At 41.2% G+C, this 16,745-nt stretch overlaps 1 protein-coding gene across 4 annotated transcripts in view; it reads left to right on the plus strand.

The window, feature by feature from the left end:
* The window catches only part of ITSN1 (intersectin 1), a 216,349-nt gene that overhangs the window by 128,917 nt on the left and 70,687 nt on the right, over positions 1–16,745 (plus strand). For all 4 annotated transcript variants that reach the window (XR_005382307.1, XM_038581402.1, XM_038581401.1 and 1 more), the window contains exons 18-21: positions 651–880; positions 2,670–2,791; positions 13,032–13,279; positions 15,582–15,741. Coding sequence is in view for 3 of the 4 variants with exons in the window: in XM_038581402.1 (XP_038437330.1) it covers positions 651–880; positions 2,670–2,791; positions 13,032–13,279; positions 15,582–15,741 (760 nt within the window). In the remaining variant the exon portion in view is untranslated. The remainder of the gene's footprint in view (positions 1–650; positions 881–2,669; positions 2,792–13,031; positions 13,280–15,581; positions 15,742–16,745) is intronic.

A 16,745-nucleotide genomic window follows, 5' to 3' on the forward strand; every position in this document is an offset into this window, starting at 1 on the left:
TGCACGTGAGTTTCTTTAAAATGTTTACTGAAAAAAAAAAAAATGTTTACTGATTTTATAGACTGCCATGCACCAAGAGAAAAATCATCCCCAGTCTTGTCCTGTGGGTTTCAGGTTGAGGTCGTCTTAGATTTCAGGGCCTAGATTTAATTGCACTTGTCCTTTTCCATCAACTATTTTGATAAACACAAAGTTGTCAGATTCAGAGAAATGCACAGAGACTATTGTCTAATATCGATGGCCGCTACCTAAAGGGTTCAGACAAATCTGTTGCTTTCACGTTCAGCTTTGGGGAGCTACATGTGTGTTTATTTGGCTGAGCTCTCTTATCTCGTTTGTTCCTGTGTGTTATGGGTATTTTGCAGTGAAATACCAGTTTTATCATCGAGAAATCTTTTTGTTATTCTTGTAACCACTTGGTAAAATACATCAGAAATCTTCTGTTTTTCTGAGTCCTGTGATTTCATCTCACTCAGAATCGGAGCCCTGAGAGCCTTTGTTTTATTGACTCGGATTGCTCCATCTGAAGTACAGTATCCCCTCTATATGTAGCATCACATTTACTAGATGGAGCTTTTTTAGTGCAAAGACCCCGTAGCAGTGTTAAACCAGCGTTGCTTGCTAGCTGTAATCAAGCATTTTGTTGGCAGACGAGCTCAGGAGAGGGACAAGCAGTGGATTGAGCATGTGCAGCAGGACGATGAGCATCAGCGGCCAAGGAAGATCCATGATGAAGAAAAACTCCGAAGGGAAGAGAGTGTCAAAAAGAAGGACAGTGAGGAAAAAAGCAAACTGGACACGCAAGACAAGATGAGTCGGCTTTTCCACCAGCATCAAGAGCCAGCCAAGCCAGCTGTCCAGGCACCCTGGTCCACCACAGGTATTAGGGCCCAAAAGTCATTGTAGCAAATAAGTTTTCTCCACCAGATCGTCCTGAGGAATTCCCATACCTAGGCAGCCCTGTCTTGGCTCCTTTCCTAGAGAGGGATGAGAATGCCAGTGTCCTTTTTTCAGTCGTGCAGATACTCATTCTGTGAGCTCATGACCTGCCTGTATAATCTTCCACCACCACGCCAGCCTTTGGTCCCTCTCACGCTGGGATCCAGAGCCTTTGCAGACAAAAGTGGCAAGAATGTCCTTCCCAAGCCCCATGCAGAAACCTGTATGCCAGATTTGGAAAGAACCTGTTGCTTCTCCAGTTTGCAATTTTCTCTGGGAATTACTGGGCTGTTTCAGGCACGGAAATTGGCTCCTTTTCCCCTTGCCTACGCTGATCTGTCTTTAGCCGATGCTGCATAAAACCACGTTTTTGACCTTTTGAAAACTGTGACTGTTTTTTTTACCTTTGATTGTAATTGGCCTCTTTAAATCATGATAAGTGAAAGACCTCGAAAATGCTAGAAAACATGATCTCTTCCATCAGATGCAACCTGAATGTATTTTTGAGATTTCTTGTGTGGCTGTATAATACTGTACAGCTTCACAGAAAATGACTGAGCTGAAGAAAGTGATTGTCTTTTCCTCTGCATGGCAAATTATATCGATTTTATTTGGTCATCAGTGTGCTTTTTATTGGTATGCAGAAAGAAAAGAAAGAAGCACACTGTTGCATAGGGTTTGTTTCCTGTTCACAGTAGGCAGGGATGGGAGTGGGGTTTGGAGTTGGGCCCCACATCCAAATACCTGCAGTCCAGGCTGGCAAGGCAAATACATGTTTTAATGCTTTCTTTGGTATGAAAATAATTTCACCAGGACTCGATCTTAGGCAATTAGTTTAAATTCCTTATGTTTCCTCCTCATATAAAATGAGGGTTTCTTTTTCCTGTGGTCAGTGGGAAATGTTGTACATTATCCACTTGAAGACTACATGAAGATAATACCTTCCCCTCACTGCTTTTCAGAGAAAATAGATGTGTGGCTAACTATGTACAGTTCTAGGGTAAACCAGTTCAGGGGGCCGCAATTGGATACCATTAAGTTAATCAGAAATCAGAATGTCTTCTGCTTGCATGCATTTTTAAAACTTTTTTACTTAAAATCTAAAGTATTTTCCTAGAAAGTCTGTCATGAGACTCATTTCCCCACCCATGAGGGATGTGGAGGAAGACTTACTTCACTGGGGATTATCAATAATAATCATTTTTGGGGAAATCAGCACTTAACATTTTATACGATTGCTTTAGGGACCTGAGACATTGACATTTCCAAGTCTGTTAATGTGGAAAGTTGTGCTTCTTTGCTTCCTGCCAAAGGAGTTTTCTTTTTGGCTGATTCAGATTGGGGGCCACATTCTAACTGCTTCATTGTACTCTGCACCCTGGGTGGGGGAGAGGGGTCTTGATGCTTTGCAGATGTGTGCTGCTGGAGCCTCAGCCAGGAGGGAGTTCTCCAGGGACCTAAGGCAGCCTCACTGCCTTCAGCATTGGGATGGCCTTTGTTCATGGAGCGGCAGCTAGTGAACTTTCTGATAGATTTCAGTTGCTGACATCAGATTTGGCTCTCCTTTGGCATGAAGTATGTGCTTCAGAAATTCCTGGAATAGATGGAAATAGTTCAGTTGTTAAGGTCATCAGTAGAGGGAGAGGTCAGTGGTTTGGCTTATTATTATACATATGTGTTCCATGTAATGCTTGATTTTTGTTCCTTTCTCCCCACTGTTTTGTAAATAGAAAAAGGCCCACTTACAATTTCTGCACAGGAGAACGTAAAGGTGGTGTATTACCGAGCGCTCTATCCCTTCGAATCCAGAAGTCATGATGAGATCACGATCCAGCCTGGAGACATAGTAATGGTAAGAAAGACTGTGGTCAAGGTGTGATCTCTATCAGTGATTAACATCTGTCTTCTTGCATTTTGACAGCACGAAATTGGCGCCAAGTGTGAAATCCAGGGTTTCGGAAGTAGGGGCTCAATCTTCCTTTTCTATTAGAATGAAAGATGATATTTAGAAATATATCCTAGCATCACTTTAAGATAGAGATGTTAAAGAAAATGGCTAATCACAGCCTTAGTGTGTTTTTAAATCTGTAAGAGTCTGGTAATTTAGAGTTTAGATTGCTACTTATTATACTATGAATAATCTTTAAGAGATGGTTTTAAATGCAAAATGCTTTATCATCACTTTCACAATTGCCAATGATAACTTTTGTATTTTTGGGTCAGTGAATCATTTTTCCCCTTTAGTTGTGTCATCTTTGAATTGTGTGAAGAGTCATGAAGTACATACAGTTAATCTGCCTTCTTACCCCATAAATGAGCAGATAAAAGAGTTCAGAATTTTGCTTTGTCAGGGTTCATTTCCTTTAATTATAGTAACAGTTAAATATATTTGTGTAATTGTAACTCAAACTATAGTTTAAGAAAGAATAAAGCAATGTGGTTGGTTTAAATAATTTTCTAAAAGAAAACAGTTCTTCTATCTAGTTAATAAGGATTAACAGTCATAGAAGTGGTCAAACTTTGTATTGTTGGTGGCATTTTTTGTTTGTTTAAAGAAGGGCATCGTTTCATATTTTAAAAGAACTATGAGTGAGACAAACCTGCTTGTTGTACCAGTATTAGGTATCTTGGAAGTAACAGAGTAATGCACAGATCATTATACTATTACTCATGCATTCATCTTGCACATATATATCAGATCCCTGGGTGGGGAATATATGATCCTTAATGAGCCAAAATCTATAGAAAGAACAGTATGTTCAATATTCAGAGCTCTCAATCCTTTCTCCCCTTTTTTTCTGTTTTTTTTTTTCTCAAATTATTATGGGCTTGAAATAGGGACTCAAGGCCAAATATCAGATTCTTTAGAAGTCAGAATCTCCATAACAATACAAACCCTCTTCAAATACAGTCCAGCCTTCACTCAGCAAACAGTTTGTGAATGCCTGGGTGCCAGCCTTACTCATTCTTTACGGAAAGAACTGCTGGTTTCTCTTTGGTGTGGGCACAGCACTCTGTACACACAGACAGTTTTGTAAGGCACCTTCTTTCTTCACCACTGACTTTTCCTACGCTGTTTTCTAAAGGCCTGAAGTGGTTTTACTTGTCCTGCCTCATCTTTGAAAATACCATGGCTTGTAAAGCCTATGAATTGTTTTAAAATATATAAAAATACCAAACCAGGAATCTAAAACCTATGAAAGTACAATGTGACCTCAGAGGGCCTCATTACAAAGTCTTTTTTAACACTGAAACAAAAAAAGAGCCCGGTGTTTTTGAAACTGGATTTTGTTACAACACAATGTACAGGAAAGTAGTGTTCTCTTCTTGAGATGAGATAAGGAAGTGTTACAGATATTACAGTAAGGAAGTGTTATAGATGATCTCTATACTTTAATGAGAAAATATTGCTATTTTTTGGAAACATAGTCTTGTTACAATGGTATTTTTTTCTCAAAATAGCTAGTTAACCACCAGTTTGACTAGATGAATAGAGTTTAGATGTGCTGTAAAAATAAAACATTCATTAAACATATTTTGCCTTGCTTTCAAACCTTTGCTTTCCTGGTGGAGGTTAAAGGGGAATGGGTAAGTCTGTGTAACTGTCAGGAAGTCTGCATATTATTAAATGTTTTCTTTTAAATCACTTTAATTCTGTGTAAGTACACATATCTTTGGGTGTTGTCGTGGCAGTAAAAATATGTTTTGAGTTTGTATAGTAGGTTGTGCTTAAGAAAAAACAAAATAGAGGTATAAAAGTTTGTGTACCAGATTTCTCTTTGCTAGATTCCATTTAAGGACTGACTTGAAGGCTGTGTATTTGGCAAATTATAAGGTTAAGTCTCCATCTCAGGCTACAGACAAAAATAAGTTCCAAGTAGTTTAAACTTAAAAATAAATTTAATAAAAAAAAATTTTTTAAGCAGAATATAGGAATAGTTTTCTAGCAAAGAAATGCCTTTCTGAGTTAAAATCAGAAGCCATAAATGATAAAAATGAACAGATTTGACAATATAAAATAAACTTGTATACTGCAAAACATAAAGACTCCTAAAAGTTAATATGAAAGAAACCTAAAACTTAGAAAAGTTGTCCATGGATATGAAGAGATATTCGCACGTGAAGAAAATGTATGATTTTAAAAATATACAAAAAGAGGCTTTATCTCATTGGTAATCAGGAAATGCAAGTTAAAAAACCAGATAGCATTTTTCATTTCTCACCCAAGCAAGTTTAAAGATTTGGTAATATCCAGCTTTGTCAAGAGTGTAGGAAAGTAAATGAAATGCACACTGTCAGCACGGTTGTATTGGCTAAACTATTTGAAAAGCAATTTGGCAGTACCTATTAAAATTAAAAATTCTTACTTCCCTTGACCCAGAAATTCTGTTACTCTTCCTATGTTTTTTGGCATATGCACAAATTTGTGTGTACACAAATGTACACTGTAATCTTGGTAAAAAAAAAAGGGGGGGGCCATATAAGTCAGGGAATGCTTAAATAAATTATGATATAGCTAAACAGTATGATTAAGATGTTAAAAAAAGGCAGATCTACACATACTGATAAGCTCACCAGTGAAAAAAGAAAAAGCAGAAATAATATGTACAGTATAATTGCATTTTGCTTAAAAAATTATGTGTATATGTGAATGTTTTTATGTGTGTGGTTAAAGTCTTGAAATAGAGACACGAAACCATTAACATTGGTTACTGCTGGGCAGTAAAGAAGGGGCTTTTATGTTTAATTTTTTGTAGTTTTGTATTTTCATTTTGTATTATTTATAAATGGGCCAACATTTGTAATTTTTAAAGAAAAGCTAAAAATAAATCCAACTTTGACAAGTATAACAGAGAATGAATACCCAGGTCTGGAATGGTGTTTGTTTTATCTCAGACATCCCAAATATGTAATGAAGTATGGAATGTGCGGCTGGTCATAATATACTGGCTTGCCAAAGGAATAGCGGCAATGTCTTCTTCTACTACACAGTGCAGCATTATACCCCAAATGGCATTCAACTATATTATCTTCGTGAGGTTAACAATCAGCACAGGAAATGTGGAAATTGACATGTGATAGTAATAATTTTTTTATTCCCTGAAGTTTGAGGTTAAGAAACATCGTGAACATATGTAGTAGAAGACTACTATCAATCTCTTGGTGATTGATAATAATCAAAAGGTCACTTATTTTTTGGGCACAGTAATCATTGGATTCTCAGATTTCTCAAACTTCTTTGAAAATTAGCAGACTATTTTGGTTAGATTTCAGAAGTCTAACGTTTCCTTTTTTTTTTTTAAGATTTTATTTATTTATTTATTCATGAGAGAGAGAGAGAGAGGCAGAGACACAGGCAGAGGGAGAAGCAGGCTCCATGCAGGGAACCCGATGCGGGACTCGATCCCGGGACTCCAGGATCACGCCCCAGACCGAAGGCAGGCACTAAAACTGCTGAGCCACCCAGGGATCCCCTAACCTTTCCTTTTTTAATGTAGGCAGTCTTGGAGGGAACTTTAAAATGTATTTTTTTTTTTTGAAAAAAATTAACTACCAGTCCAGTTTTGTCTAAAAATACTTTCCCCCACGGTTAACAAAAAAAGTTTGTACCCATATAGTGTCCTGTTCTACATATTGTTTATTTTTTTTGTAAATTTATGTTTTATTGGTGTTCAATTTGCCAATATATAGAATAACACCCAGTGCTCATCCCATCAAGTGCCCCCCTCAGTGTATATTGTTTATAATATAAGAAATATAAAATGATATCTGCCATTCATATGTTTAAAATCTTTTTTGAAAAGTAGAGAGAAACACGTTGAAAAGACAATGTCTGATGTTCTCAGTGAATGCTTCTAACTTTGCTAGGAATTTAAGAGGAAAGGAATGAGAATGGACTCATATGCAGGGAAGACCTTCTTCATGGAAGCTCCTTAAAAAATTATTTATGGGGGGGAATCCCTGGGTGGGCTCAGCAGTGTAGCGCCTGCCTTTGGCCCAGGGCGTGATCCTGGAGTCCCGGGATCGAGGCTTACATCAGGTTCCCTGCATGGAGCCTGCTTCTCCCTCTGCCTGTGTCTCTGCCTTTCTCTGTGTGTCTCTCATGAATACATAAATAAAATCTTTAAAAAAATTATTTATGTATTCATGAGAGACAGAGAGAGGCAGAGACACAGACAGAGGGAGAAGCAAGGCTCCCTGCAGGGAGTCGGATGCAGGACTCAATCCCAGGACCAGGAATCACACCCTGAGCCAAAGGCAGATGCTCAATCCCTGAGCCACCCAGGTGTCCTAATGGAAGCTTCTTAATTGAGTTTGACCTTGACAGCTGTGAACTTTGATGGCCTGTCTTCTGATCTGGAGGTTCCGGTATTTGGAGGGCAAATAAATCAAATTTGCCATCCATAATGTATGGGAAAAGCTTTAAAAATTAGAAGAGAGGCTCTTGGCTGGCTCAGTTGGAAGAGCATGCGACTCTTGATCTCAGGGTTGTCAGTTCAAACCCCATGTTGGGTGTAGAGCTTACTTTAAAAAAAAAAAAAAAAAAAGAAGACCTTTGCTCACTGCCATTTTGTTGAAGTTTGTCTTCAGAGCACAGGCTGATCATGTAACTCAGCAGGTCTGGATGGTGCAGAACTGAGTACATCAGAACTGTTCAGGCTGCTCAGAAGAAATCAGCATTCCAGGGCTCACCCCTCGAGACTCTAGGAACTTTACTCCGTAAACAGGATTCAAAATCTTCTCCAAGTGGTTCTGTTAGGCAGTCACTTTTGAGAACCACTGATCTATCCTAATGCCTTTTTCCTGTCAAGACTAATTCTAAATCATTTCTGAAATATATCCTCTTAGAAATATCTCAAAAAAAAGGGATCCCTGGGTGGCGCAGCGGTTTGGCGCCTGCCTTTGGCCCAGGGCGCGATCCCGGAGACCCGGGATCGAATCCCACATCGGGTTCCCGGTGCATGGAGCCTGCTTCTCCCTCTGCCTGTGTCTCTGCCTCTCTCTCTCTCTCTCTGTGTGACTATCATAAATAAATAAATAAATAAATAAATAAATAATTAAAAAAAAGAAAAGAAATATCTCAAAAAAAGGACACTTCTTTAGCGATTGTCAGCATCAGCCAGTTCATTTGACTCTGTTGATCTTCTAATTTGGTGTTATTCTTGTAACATTAAATTCATTGCTTTTCCTTGTTTTCTCTTGATTGAGATTTTTTCTTTTATATAGTCAGTACCTTTTCTTTCTCGTCTTCCTTTGAGTTCCATAACCTCAACATCTGAGGTGGGCATGTTTTGTAACAATAGTATCTTCACTGTTTTGAGGGACCAATACACATTCGATTCCAGGAGTGGGCCAGATGCCGCCCACTGCCTGTTTTGTAATAAAGTTTTATTGGAACACAGCCTGACTCATTCATTTGCATATTGCCTACAGCTGCTTTTGTGCTGCAAGGGCAGAGTTGAGCAATTACAACGGAGGAAAAATTTGACGACCTACAGATTAGAGCTTTAGAAAACAATTTTAGTGTTGTAACTTCCAGAAGTTTTGGGGAAAACTTTTATTTCTAAACTGTCGATTGCGTGAACCATGTGCTGCTCCTAATACTCCTCAACACATCTCAGCAGCCACACAACCTGCTCTGAGTTGGTACATAGTTTAAATCTCTTTGCTCTCCTTGTTCCGCGTCATGCTGGTGAAAGGAGAGGAAATTTCTCTTTCACTTCTTTGTGACAGGGTCAGAGATTTTAGATATATTCATGCTACCTAACGGATAGCACAGCCATGAGATGTAATATTATCAGGCTTCAGCCATATGTACTTGAACCTCATGGCTCCTATGTGCACTTGATCATTGCATCCAAGCCTCCCAGCATACCATGTATATTAACAGTCTGTAGATCTGTAACATTTGAGACATGGACACAACATCTGGGGTTTGTGTTTCACTTTTTTTTTTTTTTAAGATTTTTATTTTATTTACTCATGAGAGATACAGAGCGAGAGAGAGAGGCAGAGACACAGGCAGAGGGAGAAGCAGGCTCCATGCAGGGAGCACGACATGGGACTCGATCCCGGGTCTCCAGGATCACGCCCTGGGCTGCAGGCGGCTCTAAACCACTGTGCCACCGGGGCTACCCTGTGTTTCCCTTTTTGACTATTCTACTAGAATGACCCCAAATGCTTTGAGGTGATGCAATGGGGCTGCTTAAATGAAATTGTATCAAGACCAATGTTGTTAATCATTCAGATCCCCCTGACTTATAGCCACCAATAGATGAATCTACTTTTTGGTTTTGGTTTTTTTGTTTTTTTGTTTTTGTTTTGTTTTGTTTTTTTGTTTTTTTGAATCTACTTTTTGTATGTTAAAGTTCACTTGCTAGCCAGCTGTGCTGCAATTTGTATGCCTCATTCTTCTTGTTCTATCCTGATCTTATGTACTGTTTTTCCACAATTGGATTGGCATTTTGGGTAAAGTTTCCTTAGTTCAGGAAGATACATTTCTCCTTTTCTTTCTTTCTTTTTCTTTTTTTTAAGATTTTATTTATTTATTCATGAAAGACACAGAGAAGCAGAGACATAGGAAGAGGGAGAAGCAGGCTCCCTCTGGGGATCCTGATATGGGACTCTACTCCAGGATCCTAAGATCATGACCTGAGCTGAAGGCAGATGCTCAACCACTGAGCCACCCAGGCATCTTTAGTTCTCCTTTTCATATGAGAACCTCTGTGCTTTTTCTAAGTGGTTAATTTAGTGTTCCAAGTGAATTTTTCTTATATCCTCTGAATCTTAAAATTAAGTTACTCATTAAAAGGAATGGATTCCTATAAAAACAAAACCAGCTAATTAAGACCATTTTTTGGTCAGAATTGACCAGTGAATTTCCTTGGTTAAAACGGAAACCCTAGTTTCACTATTACCCTGAAGGATGGAGAAACTCTTGTTTGCACAGTTAAGAGGCTGATGTGGTACCTTCTCTGCCTCCAAAGTGTACAAACACCTTTCAGCAGTGAAGCATGTTTTTCTCTCTTACCAGGGGAACAGGGCTGGGTGTGAGCAGCTACCTGGGGTACAAGCTAGACCTGCCCACAGGGCAGGACCTTTCCTCAGAGTTTCAGAGCCAATTCCATATATCAGTCCCAGAAGTCTAATTAGCCAGGTAAGACCCTTTGTCTCAAGAGAATGACCGTAAAACATAGGATATAAGTAAAGCAGCTGACATTTGAGGAGGTCCTACATGGATAGACCAGTAGACATTCCAGACAGGCCATGATCAAGGATTGAGCTCCAGCCTCTAAAGGATTGCTGCTGATAAGAAGGCAAAGCCACAGGGCCCGGGCTCCCAGGCAGTTTCCTGGAGCAAAGTAATACCCCATACAGAGAACCATGGATTGTTATGTAAAGTGAGGGTAAAGACCAGGCTCTTAGAATGGAACAAAAGCCCAAGTGAGAGCTCTAGTACAAATTCAGAGCAGGACAACAGGAGGGATAGCTCCTTCTTATGATTTTTTTGTTAAGATTTTATTTACTTATTTATTCATGAGAGGCCCAGAGAGAGGCAGAGACATAGGCAGAGGGAGAAGCAGCCTCCCTGCAGGGGACCCTAATGTGGGACTCGATCCTAGGACCCTGGGATCATGACCTGAGCCAAGGGCAGATGTTCAACCACTGAGCCACCCACGAGCCCCAGGAGAGATAGCTTTTAAAAATACATCAGGGGATCCCTAGGTGGCTCAATGGTTTAGCACCTGCCTTCAACCCAGGGTGTGATCCTGGAGTCCCGGGATCGAGTCCTGCGTTGGGCTCCCTGCATGAAGCCTGCTTCTCCCTCTGCCTGTGTCTCTGCTTTTATTTATTTATTCATAGAGACCGAGAGAGAGAGAGAGAGGCAGAGACACAAGCAGAGGGAGAAGCAGGCTTCATGCAAGGAGCCCAACGCAGGACTAGATCCCGGGACTCCAGGATCACACCCTGGGCTGAAGGCGGCGCTAAACCGCTGTGCCACCGGGGCTGCCCTAAATAAAGCCTTTTAAAAAAATAAAATAAAAAATAAAAATACATCAGTAAACACTGGTCATATGCCAGGCAGTGTTTTAAATACTTCACAGTTCTCATTGCTACCATAGTAAGACAGGTACTGTTATCCTCATTTGACAGATGAAAAAGTTGAGGCATCAAGAGGTGAAAGTTGCCCAAAGTCACCCAGTTAATAAATGGTAGAACTAGTATTCAGACTAGACCAATCTAATTGCTGAGCCCTACCCTTGATTGTTACATGTCTCCATCTTGAGGCTAAGTCACTGTCAGGCTCACGGTAGTGAATTAGGCTCAAGCTCCTCACTCACTCCTGCCTGACATCACCTGGGGTCATAGAGTGAGTGGAGGGGGCGGCTGGGAGCGGGACTGTTGAACCTGCCGGGGAGTTGGGGAGCCCCTCCCCTGCACAATCTGGCCTAGAAACAGCTGTTCCCACTGCAAAGCTGTGGCAATATTTAAATGTGTCATAATATCACCAATAAGTATAAATGAAGAAACAAAGGCATTTAGCCGTTTGCATTTAGCATGAAATCCCAGTGGAAAAAAATGTCATCTTAAATCCTCATCTAGAGAAACAGTTGGGGCTGCCCAGAAAAAGGAACGTAAGCACAAAACAGTGTGGGGGAGTTGAATGAAAAGTGGCTAATGTGTTCACATCTGATGTAAGCGTTAGTAAGAATATCAGAACTGCAAAGAGAAAAATAGCAGCTCTGAAGCAATATTGCTCTTTATCTCGGGGAACTCCTTTCTGGAGAATTCTCAGTTTCAAAAATTGCTTTTACCCCTGACAATAAGGGTCCCTCCCCTAAGGTAGAGCAGAGTGCCGGCATCTTCTACTTACTGAACATTTTGTGAATAAGATGTAGATTTAAGTGGTAAGCCATGTATTCTGCTTTTTCCACCCCACCTCAAGCACGCTTAAAATTCAGGTATGCTAATAAGCATTACACTTACTCTGCACTGAATACAGGTAGTAGATGTTTGGTTCTGTAGTTTGGGCCTTTATTTTTTATTTTATTGTATTTATTTTTTACTATATATTTGAATGAGTTAGGAAGCCGGTATTTTTGCCCTTTCCCCCCCTCCCAAAATCATTATTAAGATCCTCCCTACTCATTTCTGTGATTTCTAAAAAGCAACATTAATGTCTGATGAAGTGTTCAACGTTTTACCTCCTCAGGCAGCATATATTAAGGAATAAGAATAAGAGAAGGTCTCTGATAGACCCATATTTGATATAGTAATGAAAATGGTTTTCTAAGAATGAACATAATTTTCCTCCAAAGTCATCTTCCTGTTGCTCATAAAATAGTGGGGGTAACTCATAAAGATAGGTAGAACCTTTCTGGTGATTCTGAATGATCCTTTTAAATTAGAATTAAACAGCAGAATTCTGAATTCTCCTGTGCACTTTTGTAATATTAAAGTTAAGTTTGTATAAAAAAACAACATAAGACCTTAATAAAGTTGACTGTGGCCATGAATAATTATTTCTTTGATTTTCTCATCATGTATCTATGGAGCTTTTAAATGGCTTAACATCAGCTTGGCTTCCCGTGGAAACCATCTAAGACTGTGCTTTTATCTTTCTGATCCCTGTGCTAAACAAATACTACTCCGTTATTAGAGATTTCTAGAGTACTGATTAAGCTTTAAATAATAAACCCAAGTCAAATTATTTTTTAATAATTACATGATGAGTGATGGAGTCTCTCCAATCACTTTCCAATTCAGAGTCACTCTAAAAATGTAAACTGTGGGCCTGAGGACTTTCAGCTCTATCTGAATTGCTGTTGCTAGAAAAGGATAGGGGGGAGGTGCTTAAAAAGCAGAAAGAATGAGAAACCTGCTTTACAACACAAACTCTTTGTTCAGGGTTCATGTTTAGGGTTCATTTCCCTGGACACAGAGACTAAAAGAGGGTGAAGAGGCGTACGTGGGGTGTATCAGTCCGATGGGGTCGTTGGCTCAGGGCTTGGTCCTGGTAGAGCCCTTTGGTGTCTTGAGGGGTTGATGTAGGGCCACTTTTTAAGTTAAACTTTGTGACTTCCCTGCAGGTGGATGAAAGCCAAACTGGAGAACCGGGCTGGCTTGGAGGAGAATTAAAAGGAAAGACGGGATGGTTCCCTGCTAACTACGCAGAGAAAATCCCAGAAAACGAGGTGCCCGCTCCAGTCAAACCCGGGCCCGACCTCACCTCTGCCCCTGCGCCCAAACTGGCCGTGCGTGAGACCCCCGCTCCGGTGGCAGTGAGCGCTCCGGAGCCCTCCACGACCCCCAACAGCTGGGCTGACTTCAGCTCCACGTACGTGTAGGCACGCCGTCTCTGAGGGGTTTTGGATCTCCTGGCTCAGTAATCTCTTTAAAGTACTTTTATGGGTTTGGGCTGTACCTCTGGCGTTAAGGAGTGGGCTCATTTCCCTTACCCTTTTCTCTGACCACTCTGCTGGCACACTGGATTACATTCACGGAGCTGGATTTCATTCTCTCATTGCTCCGCACTGGTGTGTCCTGGGAGGAACGAAGTCAAGCCTGTCATCGTGTTGCATTCAGTAATTTGTCTATATCTTTCCTTCCTGTGGAAGAAATGGAGAAATATCATTCTCTAATAATTCACTTGACATCCAGGGCAGTCAGCAAACAGTTGTTTCCTGCATGCAAACAGCACTTTTTCTGCTGGTCAAAAACAGAAAATGAATTCAGTCATGTGGTTTAGAATAAGATAGAAAGCTGTTTCCTTTAAAACTTTCCTCTGTCATCGGTTATCGGTCTTTACTGGGAAGTGAAGAGACGTGTGCTCTTGGCCGCACCCCTGGTCATCAGGAAATGGCATTAAAAACTGTGTGTAAGCAGAGGTTTGAAATGATGGAGGAAACTGCTGCCCACGCTTCCAGTTAGAGGACTGTGATCTATGTGTGCAGTCGTCTAAAAGTAGTTCATACGAGCATTCAAGTAGGAGGGATTTGAGTAAGAACTATTTTAATTTTTTAAAAAAATATTTATTTATTTGACAAGAGAGCACAAGCAGGGGAAACAGCAGAGGGAGAAGGAGAAGCAGGCTCCCTACTGAGCAGGGAGTCTGGTGCGGGGCTTCATCCCACAGCCCTGGGATCATTACCTGAGCCGAAAGCAGATGCTTAACTGACTGAGCCACCCAGGCGCCCCTAATTTTCTTTTTCAAGCCTAATCATTATTCAGAAGAAACAAATAGAAGGCAAGGAGTCAAGACGTAAGGCTAGAGAAAGATCACAGGCTTATGTAGAGTAGAGGAAGGAGCATGGTGACCAGGGGCAGAGGAAGTAGAGGGAAGGATGTAAGGAATAGCAAGTTTTACATATTCCTGTTTTCATACAAACAGTTGCAGGTGCTAAGAAAAGTCCTCCCTATCTAATCTCTGTTAAAAAGTAGTCTTCCATTAGCATGATTCCAAGTTGAAAGACTCCCTTCCTGTCTTAATCTTGATTCAAAAGTTCTGGTTTTTTTTAAACTGAAGCTCAGGGATCCCTGGGTGGCGCAGTGGTTTGGCGCCTGCCTTTGGCCCAGAGCACGATCCTGGCGACACGGGATCGAATCCCACATCGGGCTCCCGGTGCATGGAGCCTGCTTCTCCCTCTGCCTGTGTCTCTGCCTCTCTCTCTCTCTGTGACTATCATAAATAAATAAAAAAAAATTAAAAAAATAAACTGAAGCTCAGACTAACATAGAAGACAAACACCATGTTTTCTAGGAGTTTGTTTTGCTGTGGATCTGGTCATTGTGAATCTTCTGCAATACATGTGTGATATGCAGTTCTCCTGCTTTAATCATGGACATCTTATTTTCCAAACCCAGAATCAGGATGTACCATCTAACAAAGGAATTATATTTTTATTTTTATCAGAGAGAATCTTAAGCAGGCTCCACACCCCATGTAGAGACCAACATGGGGCTGGATCCTATGGCTGTGAGCTCATGACCAAGCCAGAGTCAGATGCTTACCCGACTGAGCCACCCAGGCACTCCTCAAAGGAATTATCTTGATTTCCAAATATGTTTATGTCTTATAAAGATGTAAAAAGTACATTACATTTATATTTGCATTCACACAGATGTATTAACATTATAAAAATTACAAAATTTAAACCATCCCTGAGACCCAGCACGACTGGTTGCCTTAAGGATACTGCTTGTCATTACCCTGGTGGCTAGGCATGTGGCCTGGTGCTTGCTGTGGGATGGAAGGGGACAGAGAAATGGTGTTAAGTGCCAGCTGCCAAGCTGGCATGTTTTATTATGTGGTGTATTACGTCTTTTTTGCTGGCTGCACTATCATTTTTAACAGTGACAATAATGGCATGTGAGGATGCTTCTCTGGTACAGTTGCAACGAGTCCCTATCCCATGTTTCATGAGACCCTTCTAACGAACAAATTGACAGAATATTGTTTCCGTTTTATCAATGGGGAAATGAAGATTTAGAGCAACTACTGTAATTTGCCTGAGGCTCGTTGCTGTCTTGTTTCTCATCTTTAGAAAGCCCTGTAAACATACTGGCTTTACACCTGCCGTAGGTGAGAAGCTGGCGCATAGAAAGTACTTGCTTCTCATGGTGGCAAACTTTCCTTCCAGGTGGCCCACCAGCACGAATGAGAAGCCAGAAACCGACAACTGGGATGCATGGGCAGCCCAGCCCTCACTCACTGTTCCCAGTGCTGGCCAGCTAAGGCAGAGATCAGCGTTTACTCCAGCCACGGCCACTGGCTCCTCTCCATCTCCCGTTTTAGGCCAGGTAAAAGCAGTCAGTGGGAGTGTGAAGACCTAGCATGCAGTACCCAGTACGAGCACATTTGGCCAAGTGCTTATCGACAGTGTTATTTCTGTGTATCTGGGTCAGGTGGCAGTGTGGATTCAGTTCACATTTTCCCAATAGCATTAAGGAGCCTGGGGAGTTCAGAGGTGGGTAATCTCCTGCACAGGTTGACCAGGAAGCTTCGCTGAAGAAGTAGTATCTTATACCATGGGTAGATTTTGTTAGGAAGTAGAATGGGCTTGCCTGTCAGACAGCAAATGCTGTGAGGAGAGGCTTTAACGTAGGAGACCAGAGTGTTTCAGGAAAAACTTAGGCCTGTCGATCTGGGGAGACCAATAAGTATACATCAGAAAGGCTTGATTACAGGTGAATGGGAAACTCTTAAGTGCCCTCCTAAGAAAGTGTTTCTGAAAGGATCGTTATTCTGAATATTACTACTCCATACGATAAAGCAGTAGTTTACTTAATGCAATGAACATAAAGGAATGAAATATCTATACATTAATCAAACCAGACAGAGCAAATGCCCATGTGGGAGGCATTTGGGGGTCAGGGACAGTCCCTGACTTGGGATCAACAGGAGGCATGCGGGCTCTGAGCAGGTGCGTGGGGAGGTGCCAGCAGAGGACATCGGGCGGCAGCGACAGCTAAGCAGGACGGAGTCACACTCCTATTGGAGCCAAAGGAAAGCAAAGCAGGCTAGGATTGAGAGAAGGATCTGACCTCCGAGAGAAACAAGGAGGGCACAGAGAGAAAGTGATTTTTAGTTGGAGAGAGGAGCTCAGTTTTAGGTGCGTTCAGGGTGAAGGTAGGGCACCAGGTGGTCCCGTGCGACAGGCAGTGAGAACATAGATCAGCTCTGAGGAAACATGTGAGATCTTCAAAAAAAGAGAACAGGGTAAGAAAATGGAAAATCCGCAGCATGTGTGTGTGTTCTCCCCACCTGAGAGGAGGAGCTCCCAGCCAGAGATGTTCCCTTCCCT

This window comes from Canis lupus, chromosome 31 (genome assembly GCF_011100685.1).
Source record: "Canis lupus familiaris isolate Mischka breed German Shepherd chromosome 31, alternate assembly UU_Cfam_GSD_1.0, whole genome shotgun sequence".
NCBI lineage: Eukaryota > Metazoa > Chordata > Mammalia > Carnivora > Canidae > Canis > Canis lupus.